This window comes from Solanum dulcamara, chromosome 12 (genome assembly GCF_947179165.1).
Source record: "Solanum dulcamara chromosome 12, daSolDulc1.2, whole genome shotgun sequence".
NCBI classification, from domain to species: Eukaryota; Viridiplantae; Streptophyta; class Magnoliopsida; order Solanales; family Solanaceae; genus Solanum; species Solanum dulcamara.
The window spans coordinates 10,419,725-10,432,742 of NC_077248.1; the positions used below are offsets into that span (position 1 = coordinate 10,419,725).

General features: G+C 35.3%; 1 protein-coding gene across 1 annotated transcript; it reads right to left on the bottom strand.

The window, feature by feature from the left end:
- Positions 1 to 212: 212 nt before the first annotated feature.
- On the bottom strand, positions 213 to 7,693 carry LOC129877734 (protein yippee-like). Its single transcript, XM_055953259.1, has 6 exons — positions 7,560 to 7,693; positions 7,200 to 7,315; positions 1,255 to 1,298; positions 812 to 920; positions 659 to 714; positions 213 to 567 (listed from the first exon to the last, which is right to left on the bottom strand). The coding sequence occupies exons 2-6, from the start codon at positions 7,293 to 7,295 to the stop codon at positions 489 to 491; spliced, it is 384 nt and encodes a 127-aa protein (XP_055809234.1). The 5' UTR covers positions 7,296 to 7,315; positions 7,560 to 7,693; the 3' UTR covers positions 213 to 488.
- Positions 7,694 to 13,018: the final 5,325 nt, after the last annotated feature.

A 13,018-nucleotide genomic window follows, 5' to 3' on the forward strand; every position in this document is an offset into this window, starting at 1 on the left:
CAAACGCTTCTCCATTACTAGTTACCTTTATTTATATTTATTAGGTTCCTCTTCTACACCATTTTGGCTACTTATTAATCTCCATGTTTTGCAGCAATATGAGTCGAGAGGACCTTGGTAACTGCTAGGAACGAGGCAGTTAAAGATGTGACCTAAGAGACCGGATTATTTCTGTACCTAAATGTGATTGACAGTGTGATCAAGATCAAGCAAAAGCTTCAGCCAAAATACTGGAACTTTCTGGTTGCTTAAACCAACCTACTGCTGAATATTTCACTTCTGTCAAAACAAGTATAAGAGCAAATTTTCCAATTCAAATTGTTTAGGACAAAAGGATACCGTTCTAAAAATATCCTGCAAAACTTGCTTATACCAACAAGAGAGGAAGTTAGAGTATGTACAGTTGAATAGATAGATTTTATTAAGGGATGAGTAATGGCAGGATGGCTAGTCAAGGTCCTCTAGATTCATATGGCAGGATGGCTAGTCTAAGGATCATCATCGCTTCCAAGCTCATCGTCATGGCTTACAGTATAGAGGCTTCCATCTGGACCCGCGACCTTAAACCTATGAATTAATAGGATGAAGAAAAATACAAGGAAATTAGACTCTTGGAATATGAAGATGCCACATTTAAGTGCGAAAGCACATTAGATACCTCTCAAGAATGAATTTCCCTTCCTTGTACTTTTGGGTCTTGTCATGTGCGGCTTCCTGGGAATTAGTCGAGAGTTGTCAGTAAGAATATCAGGGATAACTAAAGATCAGAAGCAGAGAGATAAAACCAGATCCTTGCTGAAGAAAAGCTCACATATTTCCAGCCCACAATTGAGCCACATCCCACACAGAATATGTCAACAACAGTATGCATTCCAGTCATCATCATCCGCTCTTCTTTTGCTCCACTTGTTACATTCACACTGCAATGCACAAAAGAGGAGCAAGACATAAAACACAACATTGTAAGTGCATATCATGAAGCATTGGATGTATTGATGCATAACATAACTACAAAGATCGCCGTGACCTCAAGTATATTATGTTGCTAGTAGTTCAAGTAATTGAAAAAGACTAGCAGCAAAAATGAAGTTATTAGAGAATGTGGAGATGCATGAACTAATATAATACAAGCATTCACTGCCTGATTTAATCACTGATAAGTGATAGCTTCAAAGTTTTCCTGCACTAATAAAGGTGAAAGCACTCCATAAAATGGCAGGTAATTTTGAGCTTTACAAGTCAAAGAGTACTTACACTTTATCAAAGAGGTAAGCCCTCCCATGACTGCAGTGGAATGACTGTAAAAAACTTAAAGGTCATTAGAATACATATATGTGAAGCATAAATATAACAACTCATGTAAGTGTAGTTTGTTTGCCAGCCAATTTGCAGTTAGTAGCATGAAGACAACATAATCCAGAGGCCCAGCAATATACCAGTAAGAACTACTAATAGCATCAGCAAAGCTCTCTTCAAGGGAATAGCCATTAGAAGTGATAACTTCATTCGTATTCGAAATAACCTAGTGAGTCATATTCACAGAGATAGGAATAAGATAGCAATAGATTGGACATGATGGTTCAAGGTGGTCTCTTCAAGGGTATACCCATTAGAAAGTGACTAACTTCATTTATATTCCAAATCACCTAGAGAGTTCAATATTCACATGGATTGGAATAAGATAGCAATAGATTGAAATGGTTGAAAAGGTTAGGCTTAGGGACAAGAATTGCTGGGTGGCCTTATATAAAATTGATAACAACAAATGGAAAGTTATCCAAACTTCATCACAGAAAAATGGAACCGATACTAAGCCTGAAGGCTACCCTTCAAGATGTAAAAAATCAAATAATTACCTACTAACATAACTTATAAACAAGAATCATACATCCACCAGGTACCATAGGTTGTCAGTATAAGAAGTATGTTCAGTTACTTCTATTTGGTTGTTACATCTTGCCTAACAATATCAAACAGCTGATGTTTTGGATGACTTCGTCTGCCATATAACAAAGTCTCACTGTTAAAATATTGGGATATTGAGTATTAGAATGACTTGGATATACTACAGAAACCATCCAACATTCAATCCAGACCAAAATTTTCTTCGCACAGGATGGGTAAATGATTATGCGGCGGTATTATGAGAAATACAATGGCAACTAGTTCCATAAAAAATTCAACATCAAGACCCAACGTGCAGTTCTGCCATTGTGAAGCATCAGTATGTCAGTGCTTAAAGTCATGGTTACTAGAAAAAGACACAGCCGAGAACCCAACAATTTGTGGTCATCTACTACTTAACTCATTTATAGGTAAGAAAACTCTGTAGCAACCTTATGCTACAAAAACTAGACTAGGCCTAGCGATTCATGCACTGGGGTAACTATCTATTGCAAGCTACACAAACCTCTGCTCCAGAGTCCAGATTATGAGAGAGATAAGCCATGTAAAGCCAACATAATGGTTAATACTGGAGAGATCCATTTCATAGTGAATCCTGCCAAGGCCAAGACATTCCCACAATCCTACTAAATCGACAATCACAATTTTGACCAATCAGAATTCCCTGTTCGGACTCCAGAAAAAATCAATAGATAAGACGCCCTTGTATCTGAAGTTCGTTATAGGCACCGCAAACTTGACCTCAGAACATCGGCTTCACTTAGGCTACCCAATTTCTTTTTGCCTAGGTTTCATCACTTTAGATATTTGCTTTCTCAGGAAAAGGTAATTAACTGGTCTTTCCCTTGTTTGATATAATTGAATCTCATCCTTCAACTTAAAATGGAAAAGAGTCATTAGCAAATCGCATTCACATTTAATGGCTATGGATTTAACAAGTTAATAAAACCTACAATGACAAGGTAAGAAAACAATAGGTCCAAATGAACTGAGATCAATTTATTCAACCTAATAGTAGGATTTCCCTTTCCTAACTAATTCCCTTACAGTAGCGAAAGATTCATGAATCACAAATATTCAAGATCCCCATCACTTCATGATTCTAAATTTTTGAGACCACAACTGACAATTCTCAAATTCATTGTATCTTCCAGATTCTATAATTTGAAATTTGAAGATACTTTTCTACTTTCTCTTAAGTATATGGGGCGGAGTGTTGGCCAATTAAGGTCTCTCACGTTCAAAAGATGAAAGTAGCCGAGATGAGAATGTTGAGATGGATGTGTAGGCATACCAGGAGCGACAGGATTAGAAATGAGGCTATTCGGGACAAGGTAGGAGTGACCTCGGTGGAAGACAAGATGCGGGAAATGAGACTTAGGTGGTTTGGGCATGCGAAGAGGAGAGATACAGATGCCCCAATGAGGAGGTGTGAGAGGCTGGCCATGGATGGTTTCAGAAGAGGTAGGGGTAGGCCGAAGAAATATTGGGGAGAGGTGATTAGACAAGACATGGCGCAGTTACAGCTTACCGAGGACATGACCTTAGATAGGAGTGTGTGGAGGACCCACATTAGGGTAGAAGGCTAGTACATAGTCTCGTTATCCTACCCTATTCGTAGGCACATTAGCGCACTATAATTTCCTTTGTGGAGGACTCTGATTAGGATAAAAGGCTAGGTGATTCATCTTTTGCACCATAGTAGTTGTAGTTCTGCTCATTGTTTATTGCCATTTGATTTCTGCATTGTATTGCTGTTTATAGTTGTGGCGCCGTTGTACATTGACTATCTTATTTATCTTATCTTATCTTATTTATTTATAGTAGTTAATGCCCCTTTCTCCCCGTATTATTCTACCATGACTTTCTCATTTTTTGTTATTCCTTGTTTTCATCTTGTTTTCGATATGCTTGTCCTTATCTGACTTTTTATCTTGTTTTCCTCTCTTAAAGTCGAGGGTCTTTCGGAAACAGCCGCCCTACCTTTCAAGGTGGGGGTTAGGTTTGTGTACACTCTACCCTCCCCAGACCCCACATTGTGGGATTATACTGGGTTTGTTGTTGTTGTTGTTGTTGTACTGTTTCTCAAAGCTCCAAAGCAAAAACGAGTGGGTTTTATCTCCTTATATGGCCAAAGACCAATCCTCACCTTATGAGCAAGATCTTGAGGTTGAGTTAGGTCCAATTTCTACTTCCTTTACAAATACACTAGAACAAAATTGACACACAATAACAGGTTGCAGTTTGTAAAACCCACAGATAAGGCTATGCCTGATTTGTCTGGTTGTAATATTTTGGAAATACAACTTTTTAGATATTTTGACATAAACCTGATTGTTGCTGGCAAAATGTTACATATCAAGGTAACAGAAGAAAATAGAAACCAAAATGTGATAACAATATATTGGATAATTGGAAAGAGACCAATGGAATCATAATTAGTTGATGGGCGACCTCTATAAAACATCAAAATGAAATACAGTTTGCTCTAAATATAGTCTAGTACTACATGGAGGCCAATCAAACAACTCTTATAGGAAATGGTACACTTCCTAAGAGAAGGTTACCTACCAAGTTGAATAATGGAAAACTTTTGAAAGACATCATTTATCACTCCAAGTTAATAGCCTACAATTTCACTGAGATATATCTAGCTAGGTTGCTTCTCATATTCCAATCCAAGTTTCCAACAAGTAGCAAAAGCACAAATTAGGTAAGAGTTGGGTGGGGAGGAAGAGAAGTGGGGAGAGGGGGAGGGGAAAGTGAGAGATAACCTTATTCATGTGATGATAAAATCAGAAATTGGTTCATTTTCCATCCAGAGGATGATATATCATAGAATTCCAGACCTTTTTTTCCCGAATAGGATTAAGGATTCCACTTTTGCTTAATTGATATAATAATAAAGATGTTTGTGAAAAAACCCCATAACTCAATCAACTGTACCTCAATCCCAAGTTAGTTGGATCGACCATATGAATCCTTTATATCCATTCCTCGCTGTTTGGGATTATTTCATTGAAATACTGGCATACTTAAGACAACTTAGTGGTTCCCAAATTATAGGCTTTATAAATGTTACACTTATTCCTACATTGACATACAAATATTCAAACAAACCAAAAAGACTCTAAGCAAACACTGAAACTCATACATGTATCATAAATAGGCCTTAATCCCAACTAGTTGGTGTTTTCCATATGGATCATTTCCTTCCGTTTTGTTCCGCTCTTAGCAAGATCCACATTGATTCTATGGGATTTTGGGTCTTTGGAGATAATTGGGCTGCTTGCAATTTTAATTCTACCTTGTCTGTTTTTAGAACCTTCAATCATTATGATATCACACATGTTGGTCAGCATATTGGGAAGTTTAAGTAGAACATGGTCAAACCATCTCAAGCGGTCTTGTCTTATTTTATCGTCTATGAATTCTACTTGTGTCCTCAATATGATGTAATTATTTCTAATCTGGTCCAATCTTATAGAACACTATTTATCTATTATAAGTATCACATTTCCACAATAGTTTAGAATATATTTCTACGGCCAAACATTCATTTCCATATAACTTTGTTGGTGACACACCCATTACTTGCCTTTAGACATTCTCCTCAAAGACTGGCCTAGATTTTTGAACTATCTGCATTTAGGTACCAAAATCCTAGCTAATCTCACTTCACCTCCCCTTTGTGCCACTTATAGGAACTAAATTTATAGTGCATTTATTCTGTCTTACTTCTAATTATCCTAAAACCTATACTCTAATACTTTTTGAAAGTTCCGTTTGAATTCCTAGATAATTTGCCAATTAATACATTGGTGGGAAATGTAATACATATGTCCCAAAATTTTTAGTTAAAAAGGGAGGGAGCATTTGACACCAATTTCAGATGGTGGATAGTTTATTTTTTTAAAAAAGCAATCATCAGCTTTTTTCTTGAATTTAATAGCTTAGCTAATCAAGTCTTAGATCAGCTATTTGCCACTTGTAACAGAAAAGAAGTCACGATATTCAGGAACAAAGCCAAAAGGTTGCGTATTCAACAAGCAGCATACATCCACTTTAAAACAGAACAGAAATTAATTAATTACACAGGCTACAAGATAAATACAAAGATATCCAGCCAAGTACATCTGTGTAGTTATTCAGACATTTGTTGGATGCGATAATACTTCTCTAGAAAAACATGAGAATGAATTAGACCAATGGCATAGAAACTACCATCATCTAGTGAAAATATCTCAATCTAGGCTAAACGCACCATTGAGAGGATAGTTCCCGAACAATCCAAAGCTCTGGGAGGCACATCCAACAACCAAGGTAAGGGGAGCAATATTCAGCATATTACTGAATCAAGCAACCCTGCAGAGTGGAAACTGTGAAGAGACAAAGGAACGACTGCAACTACTATCATTGCCTCCCACACCTGACACTCCCGCGCCCCACCCACCCCCAAGACCTAAAGCTCTGAAGAGACCATGGGAAACTGCTAGCCTTGAGTCTCAAGCAGGCTCATCCACAGTATGGACCACACCCTGTGTATCTCGGTCTGTCCTAACCCCCAAGGCAGAGATAGCTTCTTTTCTTTTTTCTTTTGAGCTTCAAAAAAATTGAAATATACCAGATAAGAAAATTCATTTCTTTCTCCTTTTGCAATCAGATATTAATATCACATAATTACGAATGGCAGTAAGGAACTTGCACTAGACTACAATTCACGCCATAGTATCAGAAGAACAACATTTTAACCAAGTGCATCCAAAATACCAAGAAACAATATGGACACTAATGATAAAATCAATCAACTATGCCACGATTCCATATAAGTTATGGCCGATTACATGCATACTCTCAGTTTCCTAATAGACAGAATTAATATCACCACTGAAAATAGGAGGATACAAATGGTACATAAGTAAGGCATCTTTACATGAAACTTATAAAATTTCAATTCATGCAGATTCATAAGACAACCTTAATAACCAACATGGGCTGTGGTGGGATCAGTGGCGGAGTTAGGATTCTGACTAAAGGGTTCAAAATCTGAAGAAATAGATACACGAACTAGTTGAAGGGGGTTCGACATATTCTCCTTATACATAAAAAATATTATTTTAATCAGATATAAATAGTATAATTTTTTCCTAAAGGAACCTAACCCAAGGTGGCTCCACCACTGGGGTGGGATGGTAGGGATCCCCCACCCTAACCTCTCGAGTTCAAGCCCCAAAAGAAAATCCTATTGGGAGCGCAACAACCTATGTATAAATAGAGAAAAGGGGAAAACAAACCTTAGAAATAATGTGATCAGCCAAGGCGAAATGGGTTTGACAGTGCTTGCATCTGTAGATGTTTCCTTCAAGAGTTATCACAAAAAGCCTACCCATTTTCTCTATTTGCTATGTACCTTCAAATATAACCGATCAAAATTATACCTTTATTTAACCACAAAAATCACTGTTTTATCACAAATTAAAACATCAATAAAAAAAAAACCCAAATAAGAAATAGAGAAGAACAACAAGATGATCGATCCATAGATACATTTTGAAGAATTGGTACAAAATAGCCAGACCCATTTCATATTAAAATCATATATAATACAGATGAAAGAAGGAAAAAAAAAAGAAAAGAATTGAAGATGATCTCACCTGAGAAAAGTAGAGCAATTGAACATGTGCTGTTATATTTATAGGCATCGCATAGTGTGAAATTTGTATTTTTCAGAAACACACCAAAAATTAAACTCGGGATTTGCAGTTGCAGGTGCCTTATTTCCTCTTCTTTTTTTTTTCCCATAACATTTTGCATGACTCCGAGTATTTATTTTGAATTATTTTATATAATTTTAAAATATTTTAAATAGTTAATTATTATAATTTATAATAATTGTTTATATATTTTTTAAATATATAAATTTTATTTGAAAAAAATTAAGTCTGAATTTATGATTAAAGTTTAGAGGTTTTAATTATGGCACGTAAATTGGGACAAAAATACTTCGTGCTTGTTCACCTATTAAAATTTGATTTTTACTTTTAGCTTATATTTTTTTAGTTGTTTCTTAAGACTTAAAGATTAAACATTAATTAATATAAATATTATGATATACCTTCAACTGTGTAACAGTAAGGATATATATAAGCCACTTTTATAATGAAGTATATCAGCTTTAAATGATAAAGTTAAGGAGTATATCATGACATTTTCTCAAATAATAACAATTATTATTTGGGAGCTTTAGTGCACCGGATTGCCCTTTTTATATCACATCTGGTTTCATTTGATGATGGAGCTCTTCTCATAACTATCATAGATAGGGGTGTACTTGAATCGGGTTAGTTCAATTTTTTTAAATATAAAATTAAATTATTTGTGTTGGATTTTTAAATTTATAAATCAAATCAAATTAATAAAATTTGGGTTTTTTAATCTTGAATTTTTTGGGGTCTTTTGGATTTTTGAGTTTTTCCGATAAAATACTTATACAAACATATAATTAACTCATGCTTCAGATATTTCTTTAGTTCTACCCAAATTCAACTATCTAAGGTATTTCTTAAAAATATATCACAAAATATTATGAGTGATGACACTAAAATATTTAACATAAAATAATAATAAAATCACATAAAATAAATATTGTAAATAAATAAGTCAGTGAAAATTATCATAATTTCAAAGTACTAAATCATGCAAAAATAAGTCTACTAAGTATTAATTATAAAGAAAAATAAAAATTAGATTAAGTATTTTAATTGTCTAAACCAATATAAAACTAAAGAACATATATTCAACATTATTGTCATTATATTATTATTTTATCTACTATAAAATCTATTTTTAAAGGATAAAAACAGTATAACAACATTATATTAAAAAGTAGAGATTCTTAACCTAATTTTGTAAGTGTAATAAATCTTCATCAACATTGATTGTGATTAGTGACTATTCACGTATTAGGAGTATAAGGACATTAAATAATAATGAAATTTATATAAGTTAAAATTTTGATTACTTTTAAATTCTAAATAGTGTCCTAAATCTGAAAGTAATTAAAAATAATTAAATTATTATTTTAAATATTAAAAATAGGAAAAGACGATATTATCTAAAAAATAGTCTTTTAATGAAGAACAAAAAGTTCAATCAATATTTTTAAAAATCTTTGTGCTTTTAATATAGTATAGATAGATAGATAATTAATTAACATATATGAATATCGATGTTTTAATTCAGACAATCAACACATAATTACATTGATAATAAGTATTTTCCTTCAGATTTAATGAAACAAATGAGTAAACAATAATTTATAATATTTTGAAACTATTGAATACATATTGGATCTGGAATTAGGGGTGTACATGGATCGGGTTGATTCGAACTTTTTACAAACCAAACCAAACCATTTGTGTCGGGTTATTAAATCTATAAACCAAACCAAATCAATAAAAGTCGGGTTTTTCGATATTAATTTTTTCCGAGTTTTTCGGGTTTTTTCGAATTTTTCGAGTTTTTTTGGATTTTTTGAGTTTTTTTGGATTTCTCGGGTTTTTCATAGTATCTAATAAAAAGCACAGAGCAGTGCTTCTTAAAAAGAGTTTTAGTACAAAATATCAACATATAAGATGGAGGCAGAACACTGTTTGAAGTTTTAACTTTATAATATAACTTTATAAGATAGGTTTTTTTTGTATATTATTTAGATGAACTTCTCAAGTCCAAATCTAAATGTAAGAAAGAAAACAAAAATTATGAATTTTTTTTAAAAAATATTTATAAATTACATTTTAATAAATATTTTTATGTATAACATAATTTAAAAGTAGTATATCTATAATCGGGTCAGTTTGACTTTTTTTAGTTAAAACCAAATCAACCCTATAATGGTCGGATTTTTTTTCCAAATACCAAACCAAGTCAAACCAAACCACTAGTCAGATTTTTTGGGGGGGTTGGTTTGGTTTGTCGGTTTAGTGCGGTTTATCGATTTGTCTTGTATAGCCCTACCTGAAATTATAAAGTATCAAAAACAATACTTATAGCATTAACAACTAATTCCACAATCTTTTTTGAGCTTTTTCGCTGGAAAAAGAAACATTACAACAAAACTAACCAACCTAGAAAGTGAACCAAGAATGGTGTCGAAGGTAGCAATTATTTCAAATTTTATTTATGGTTATTGTATATATGAGTATCTAACATTAATTAGGATTAGTTATCTTTTCTAACAAAGAGGAAAAGCCTAAATTGTAGGATCTTATTATATGCAGAAAGTTTTAAATAGTAGGTTAAGTAGCGTTTATTTTAAAGTCTAAAATATTAGGTTGTCATTCTGAATATATTATTTAAAAAATAGAAAAAATGATGATTTTGTCTAAAGCGAAATCTTTTAATGAAAGACAAAAAGTTCAATCAACATTTTAAGAGTCTTCATGTTTTTAATATAGTTTAGATTAGATTAGATAGATAAATAGATATTTCGACATTGTCAAACCTAACTTCATATATTGTAAATTTGGTATTACAAAAAGAATAAATGCACATTTTTTACAGAATTAATATAAATTAAATAGCAATGTCTGCATAATATACTTAGTAAATGCACATTTTTTTTTTACAGAATTAATATAAATTAAATAGCAATGTCTGCATAATATACTTAGTAAATTTCTTATCCTACCATTGAGGAGTTAAAACAGGTGGTCTTCTCCATGAACCCTAACTCTGCAGCTGGTCCGGATGGCATGAATGGAAAATTTTTCCAAGCTTGCTGGGAAATTATTTCGGAGGACCTACTTGCAGTGGTTAACTCTTTCTTCTGTGGCCATGCTATGCCTAAGTTTTTTTCTCATGCCTGTTTAGTCTTGCTCCCAAAGGTAGATCACCCCAACGCGCTCTCTGACTATAGACCCATTAGTCTCAGTAACTTTACTAATAAGATAATATCAAAACTCATTTGCCTCAGGCTTTCTCCCATTCTCCCCGGTCTTATTTCTCCTAATCAGTCCGGGTTTGTAAAAGGAAGAAGCATCTCAGAAAATATCATGCTAGCACAAGAGATTATCCACGATATCCGGAAGCCTGTTATTGGCGAGAATGTGGTTATCAAGTTAGACATGGCCAAAGCATATGATAGAGTTTCCTGGTCCTATACTTATCTGGTACTGAGAAGAATGGGCTTCGGTGAGACCTTTATTGATATGATTTGGCGAATCATGTCTAATAACTGGTACTCCGTTCTCGTTAATGGGTCTAGACATGGTTTTTTCCACTCCACCAGAGGGCTCAAACAGGGTGACCCTCTTGCTCCCGCCTTATTCATTTTAGGAGCGGAGGTGCTGTCCCGAATGCTGAATAGTCTTCATAGCTACCACTTCTACCAGGGTTTCCATATGGAGAAAAGAGGCCCACAGATTAATCATTTGAGTTTTGCGGATGACGTTATCATCTTTACCTCCGGAAGGAGGGAAACTCTTCAGATTATCATGAAGACCTTGACCCTATATGAACAGACATCGGGGCAAATTATAAACAAGAATAAGAGCCACTTCATGATGCATTCCAATGCGCTCCAAGACAATGTGGATATGGTGAAACAGGTTACAGATTTCACTCAGAAGCATAGTCCCATCACCTACTTAGGATGCCCTCTCTACATTGGCAGGCAGAGAGTCATGTACTACACGGACATGGTTTCTAAGGTTGTCAACAGAATTAGAGGGTGGCATTCCAAAATCCTCAGCTACGGCGGTAGAGCTACATTTGTGAGATATGTACTTCAGTCGCTCCCCATTCACCTCCTTTCAGCCATTACTCCTCCTAGTACTATTCTCAAGCAGATTGAGAGAGTTACCGCTGATTTTTTCTGGGGGTGGAAGGATAATAAGAAAAAATACCATTGGTCTTCATGGAAAAATCTGTGCTATCCTTATGATGAAGGAGGTATTGGGTTGAAGAGAACTATAGATGTCTGCAAATCTCTCCAGTTCAAGCAGTGGTGGATATTTAGAGCTAAACAGACGTTGTGGGGTGATTTCCTTAGAGCCAAATACTGTCAGAGAGCCAACCCCATCACCAAAAAATTCCATTCTGGGCAGTCGCGTGTGTGGAAACATATGATGCACAACAAATACACTGTCGAACCCTACATTCAATGGAGGCTACACTCGGGTTCGTGTTGTTTCTGGTGGGACGATTGGCTAGGTGTCGGACCATTAGCGAACTATAGACACGAGCTGGAAAGAGCGAACAATGCTAGGGTGGCTGATTTTCTTATAGATAGGCAGTGGAACATCGACATGCTAAATCAGTTGGCTCCAGCGCAGCTCATTACTCTCATAACTTCTACCACACTACAGACGCAAGAAAACAAACCGGATCAGGCCATTTGGAAGCTGAATACCAATGGAAGCTTCACCTGCTCTTCGACATGGAAGCTTGTGAGGAAACACAAGACCAAGACACTCTCCGACTACTACACTTGGCACAAAAACATACCCTTTAAATGCTCTTTTTTGCTGTGGAGGGCTTTTAGAGGCAAGCTGCCCACGGAGGAAAAGATCGCTGCATTCGGCCATGTTTCCACTCCATGTTGTTGCTGCCACAGCCCAGGTTCAGACACCATAGAACACATTTTCAGTACGGGCCAATTCGCTAGGAATATTTGGCGCTACTTCTCAGATTCCCTAGGCATAAGACATGAAGTCACGCCCCTCAAACCCCTTATTATGAGCTGGTGGCTTCGCAAGTACCGCACATAAGCTCACAAACTTACCCTTCACTCCACCCCAATATTTATATGTTGGAATTTGTGGAAGAATAGATGCGCGAGCAAATACGGGGGGAAGAGTTCTAGCTTGGCGAGAGTGAAATTTGCAGTTTTCAAGGACATCTCTAATCTTCTTAGAATCGCATACCCCTATATCCATTGGCCTTTGAACTGGATCCACACTATCTCCTAAATAGATAAGTGTAGTCATGAGATGAAGATTACCCAAGTCTCATGGATTAAGCCACAACTCGGTTTCGTTAAGCTAAATACTGACGATAACGCGTTGGGTAATCTGGGGGCTATTGGGGGGGTGGCATTGTAAGAGATCACATG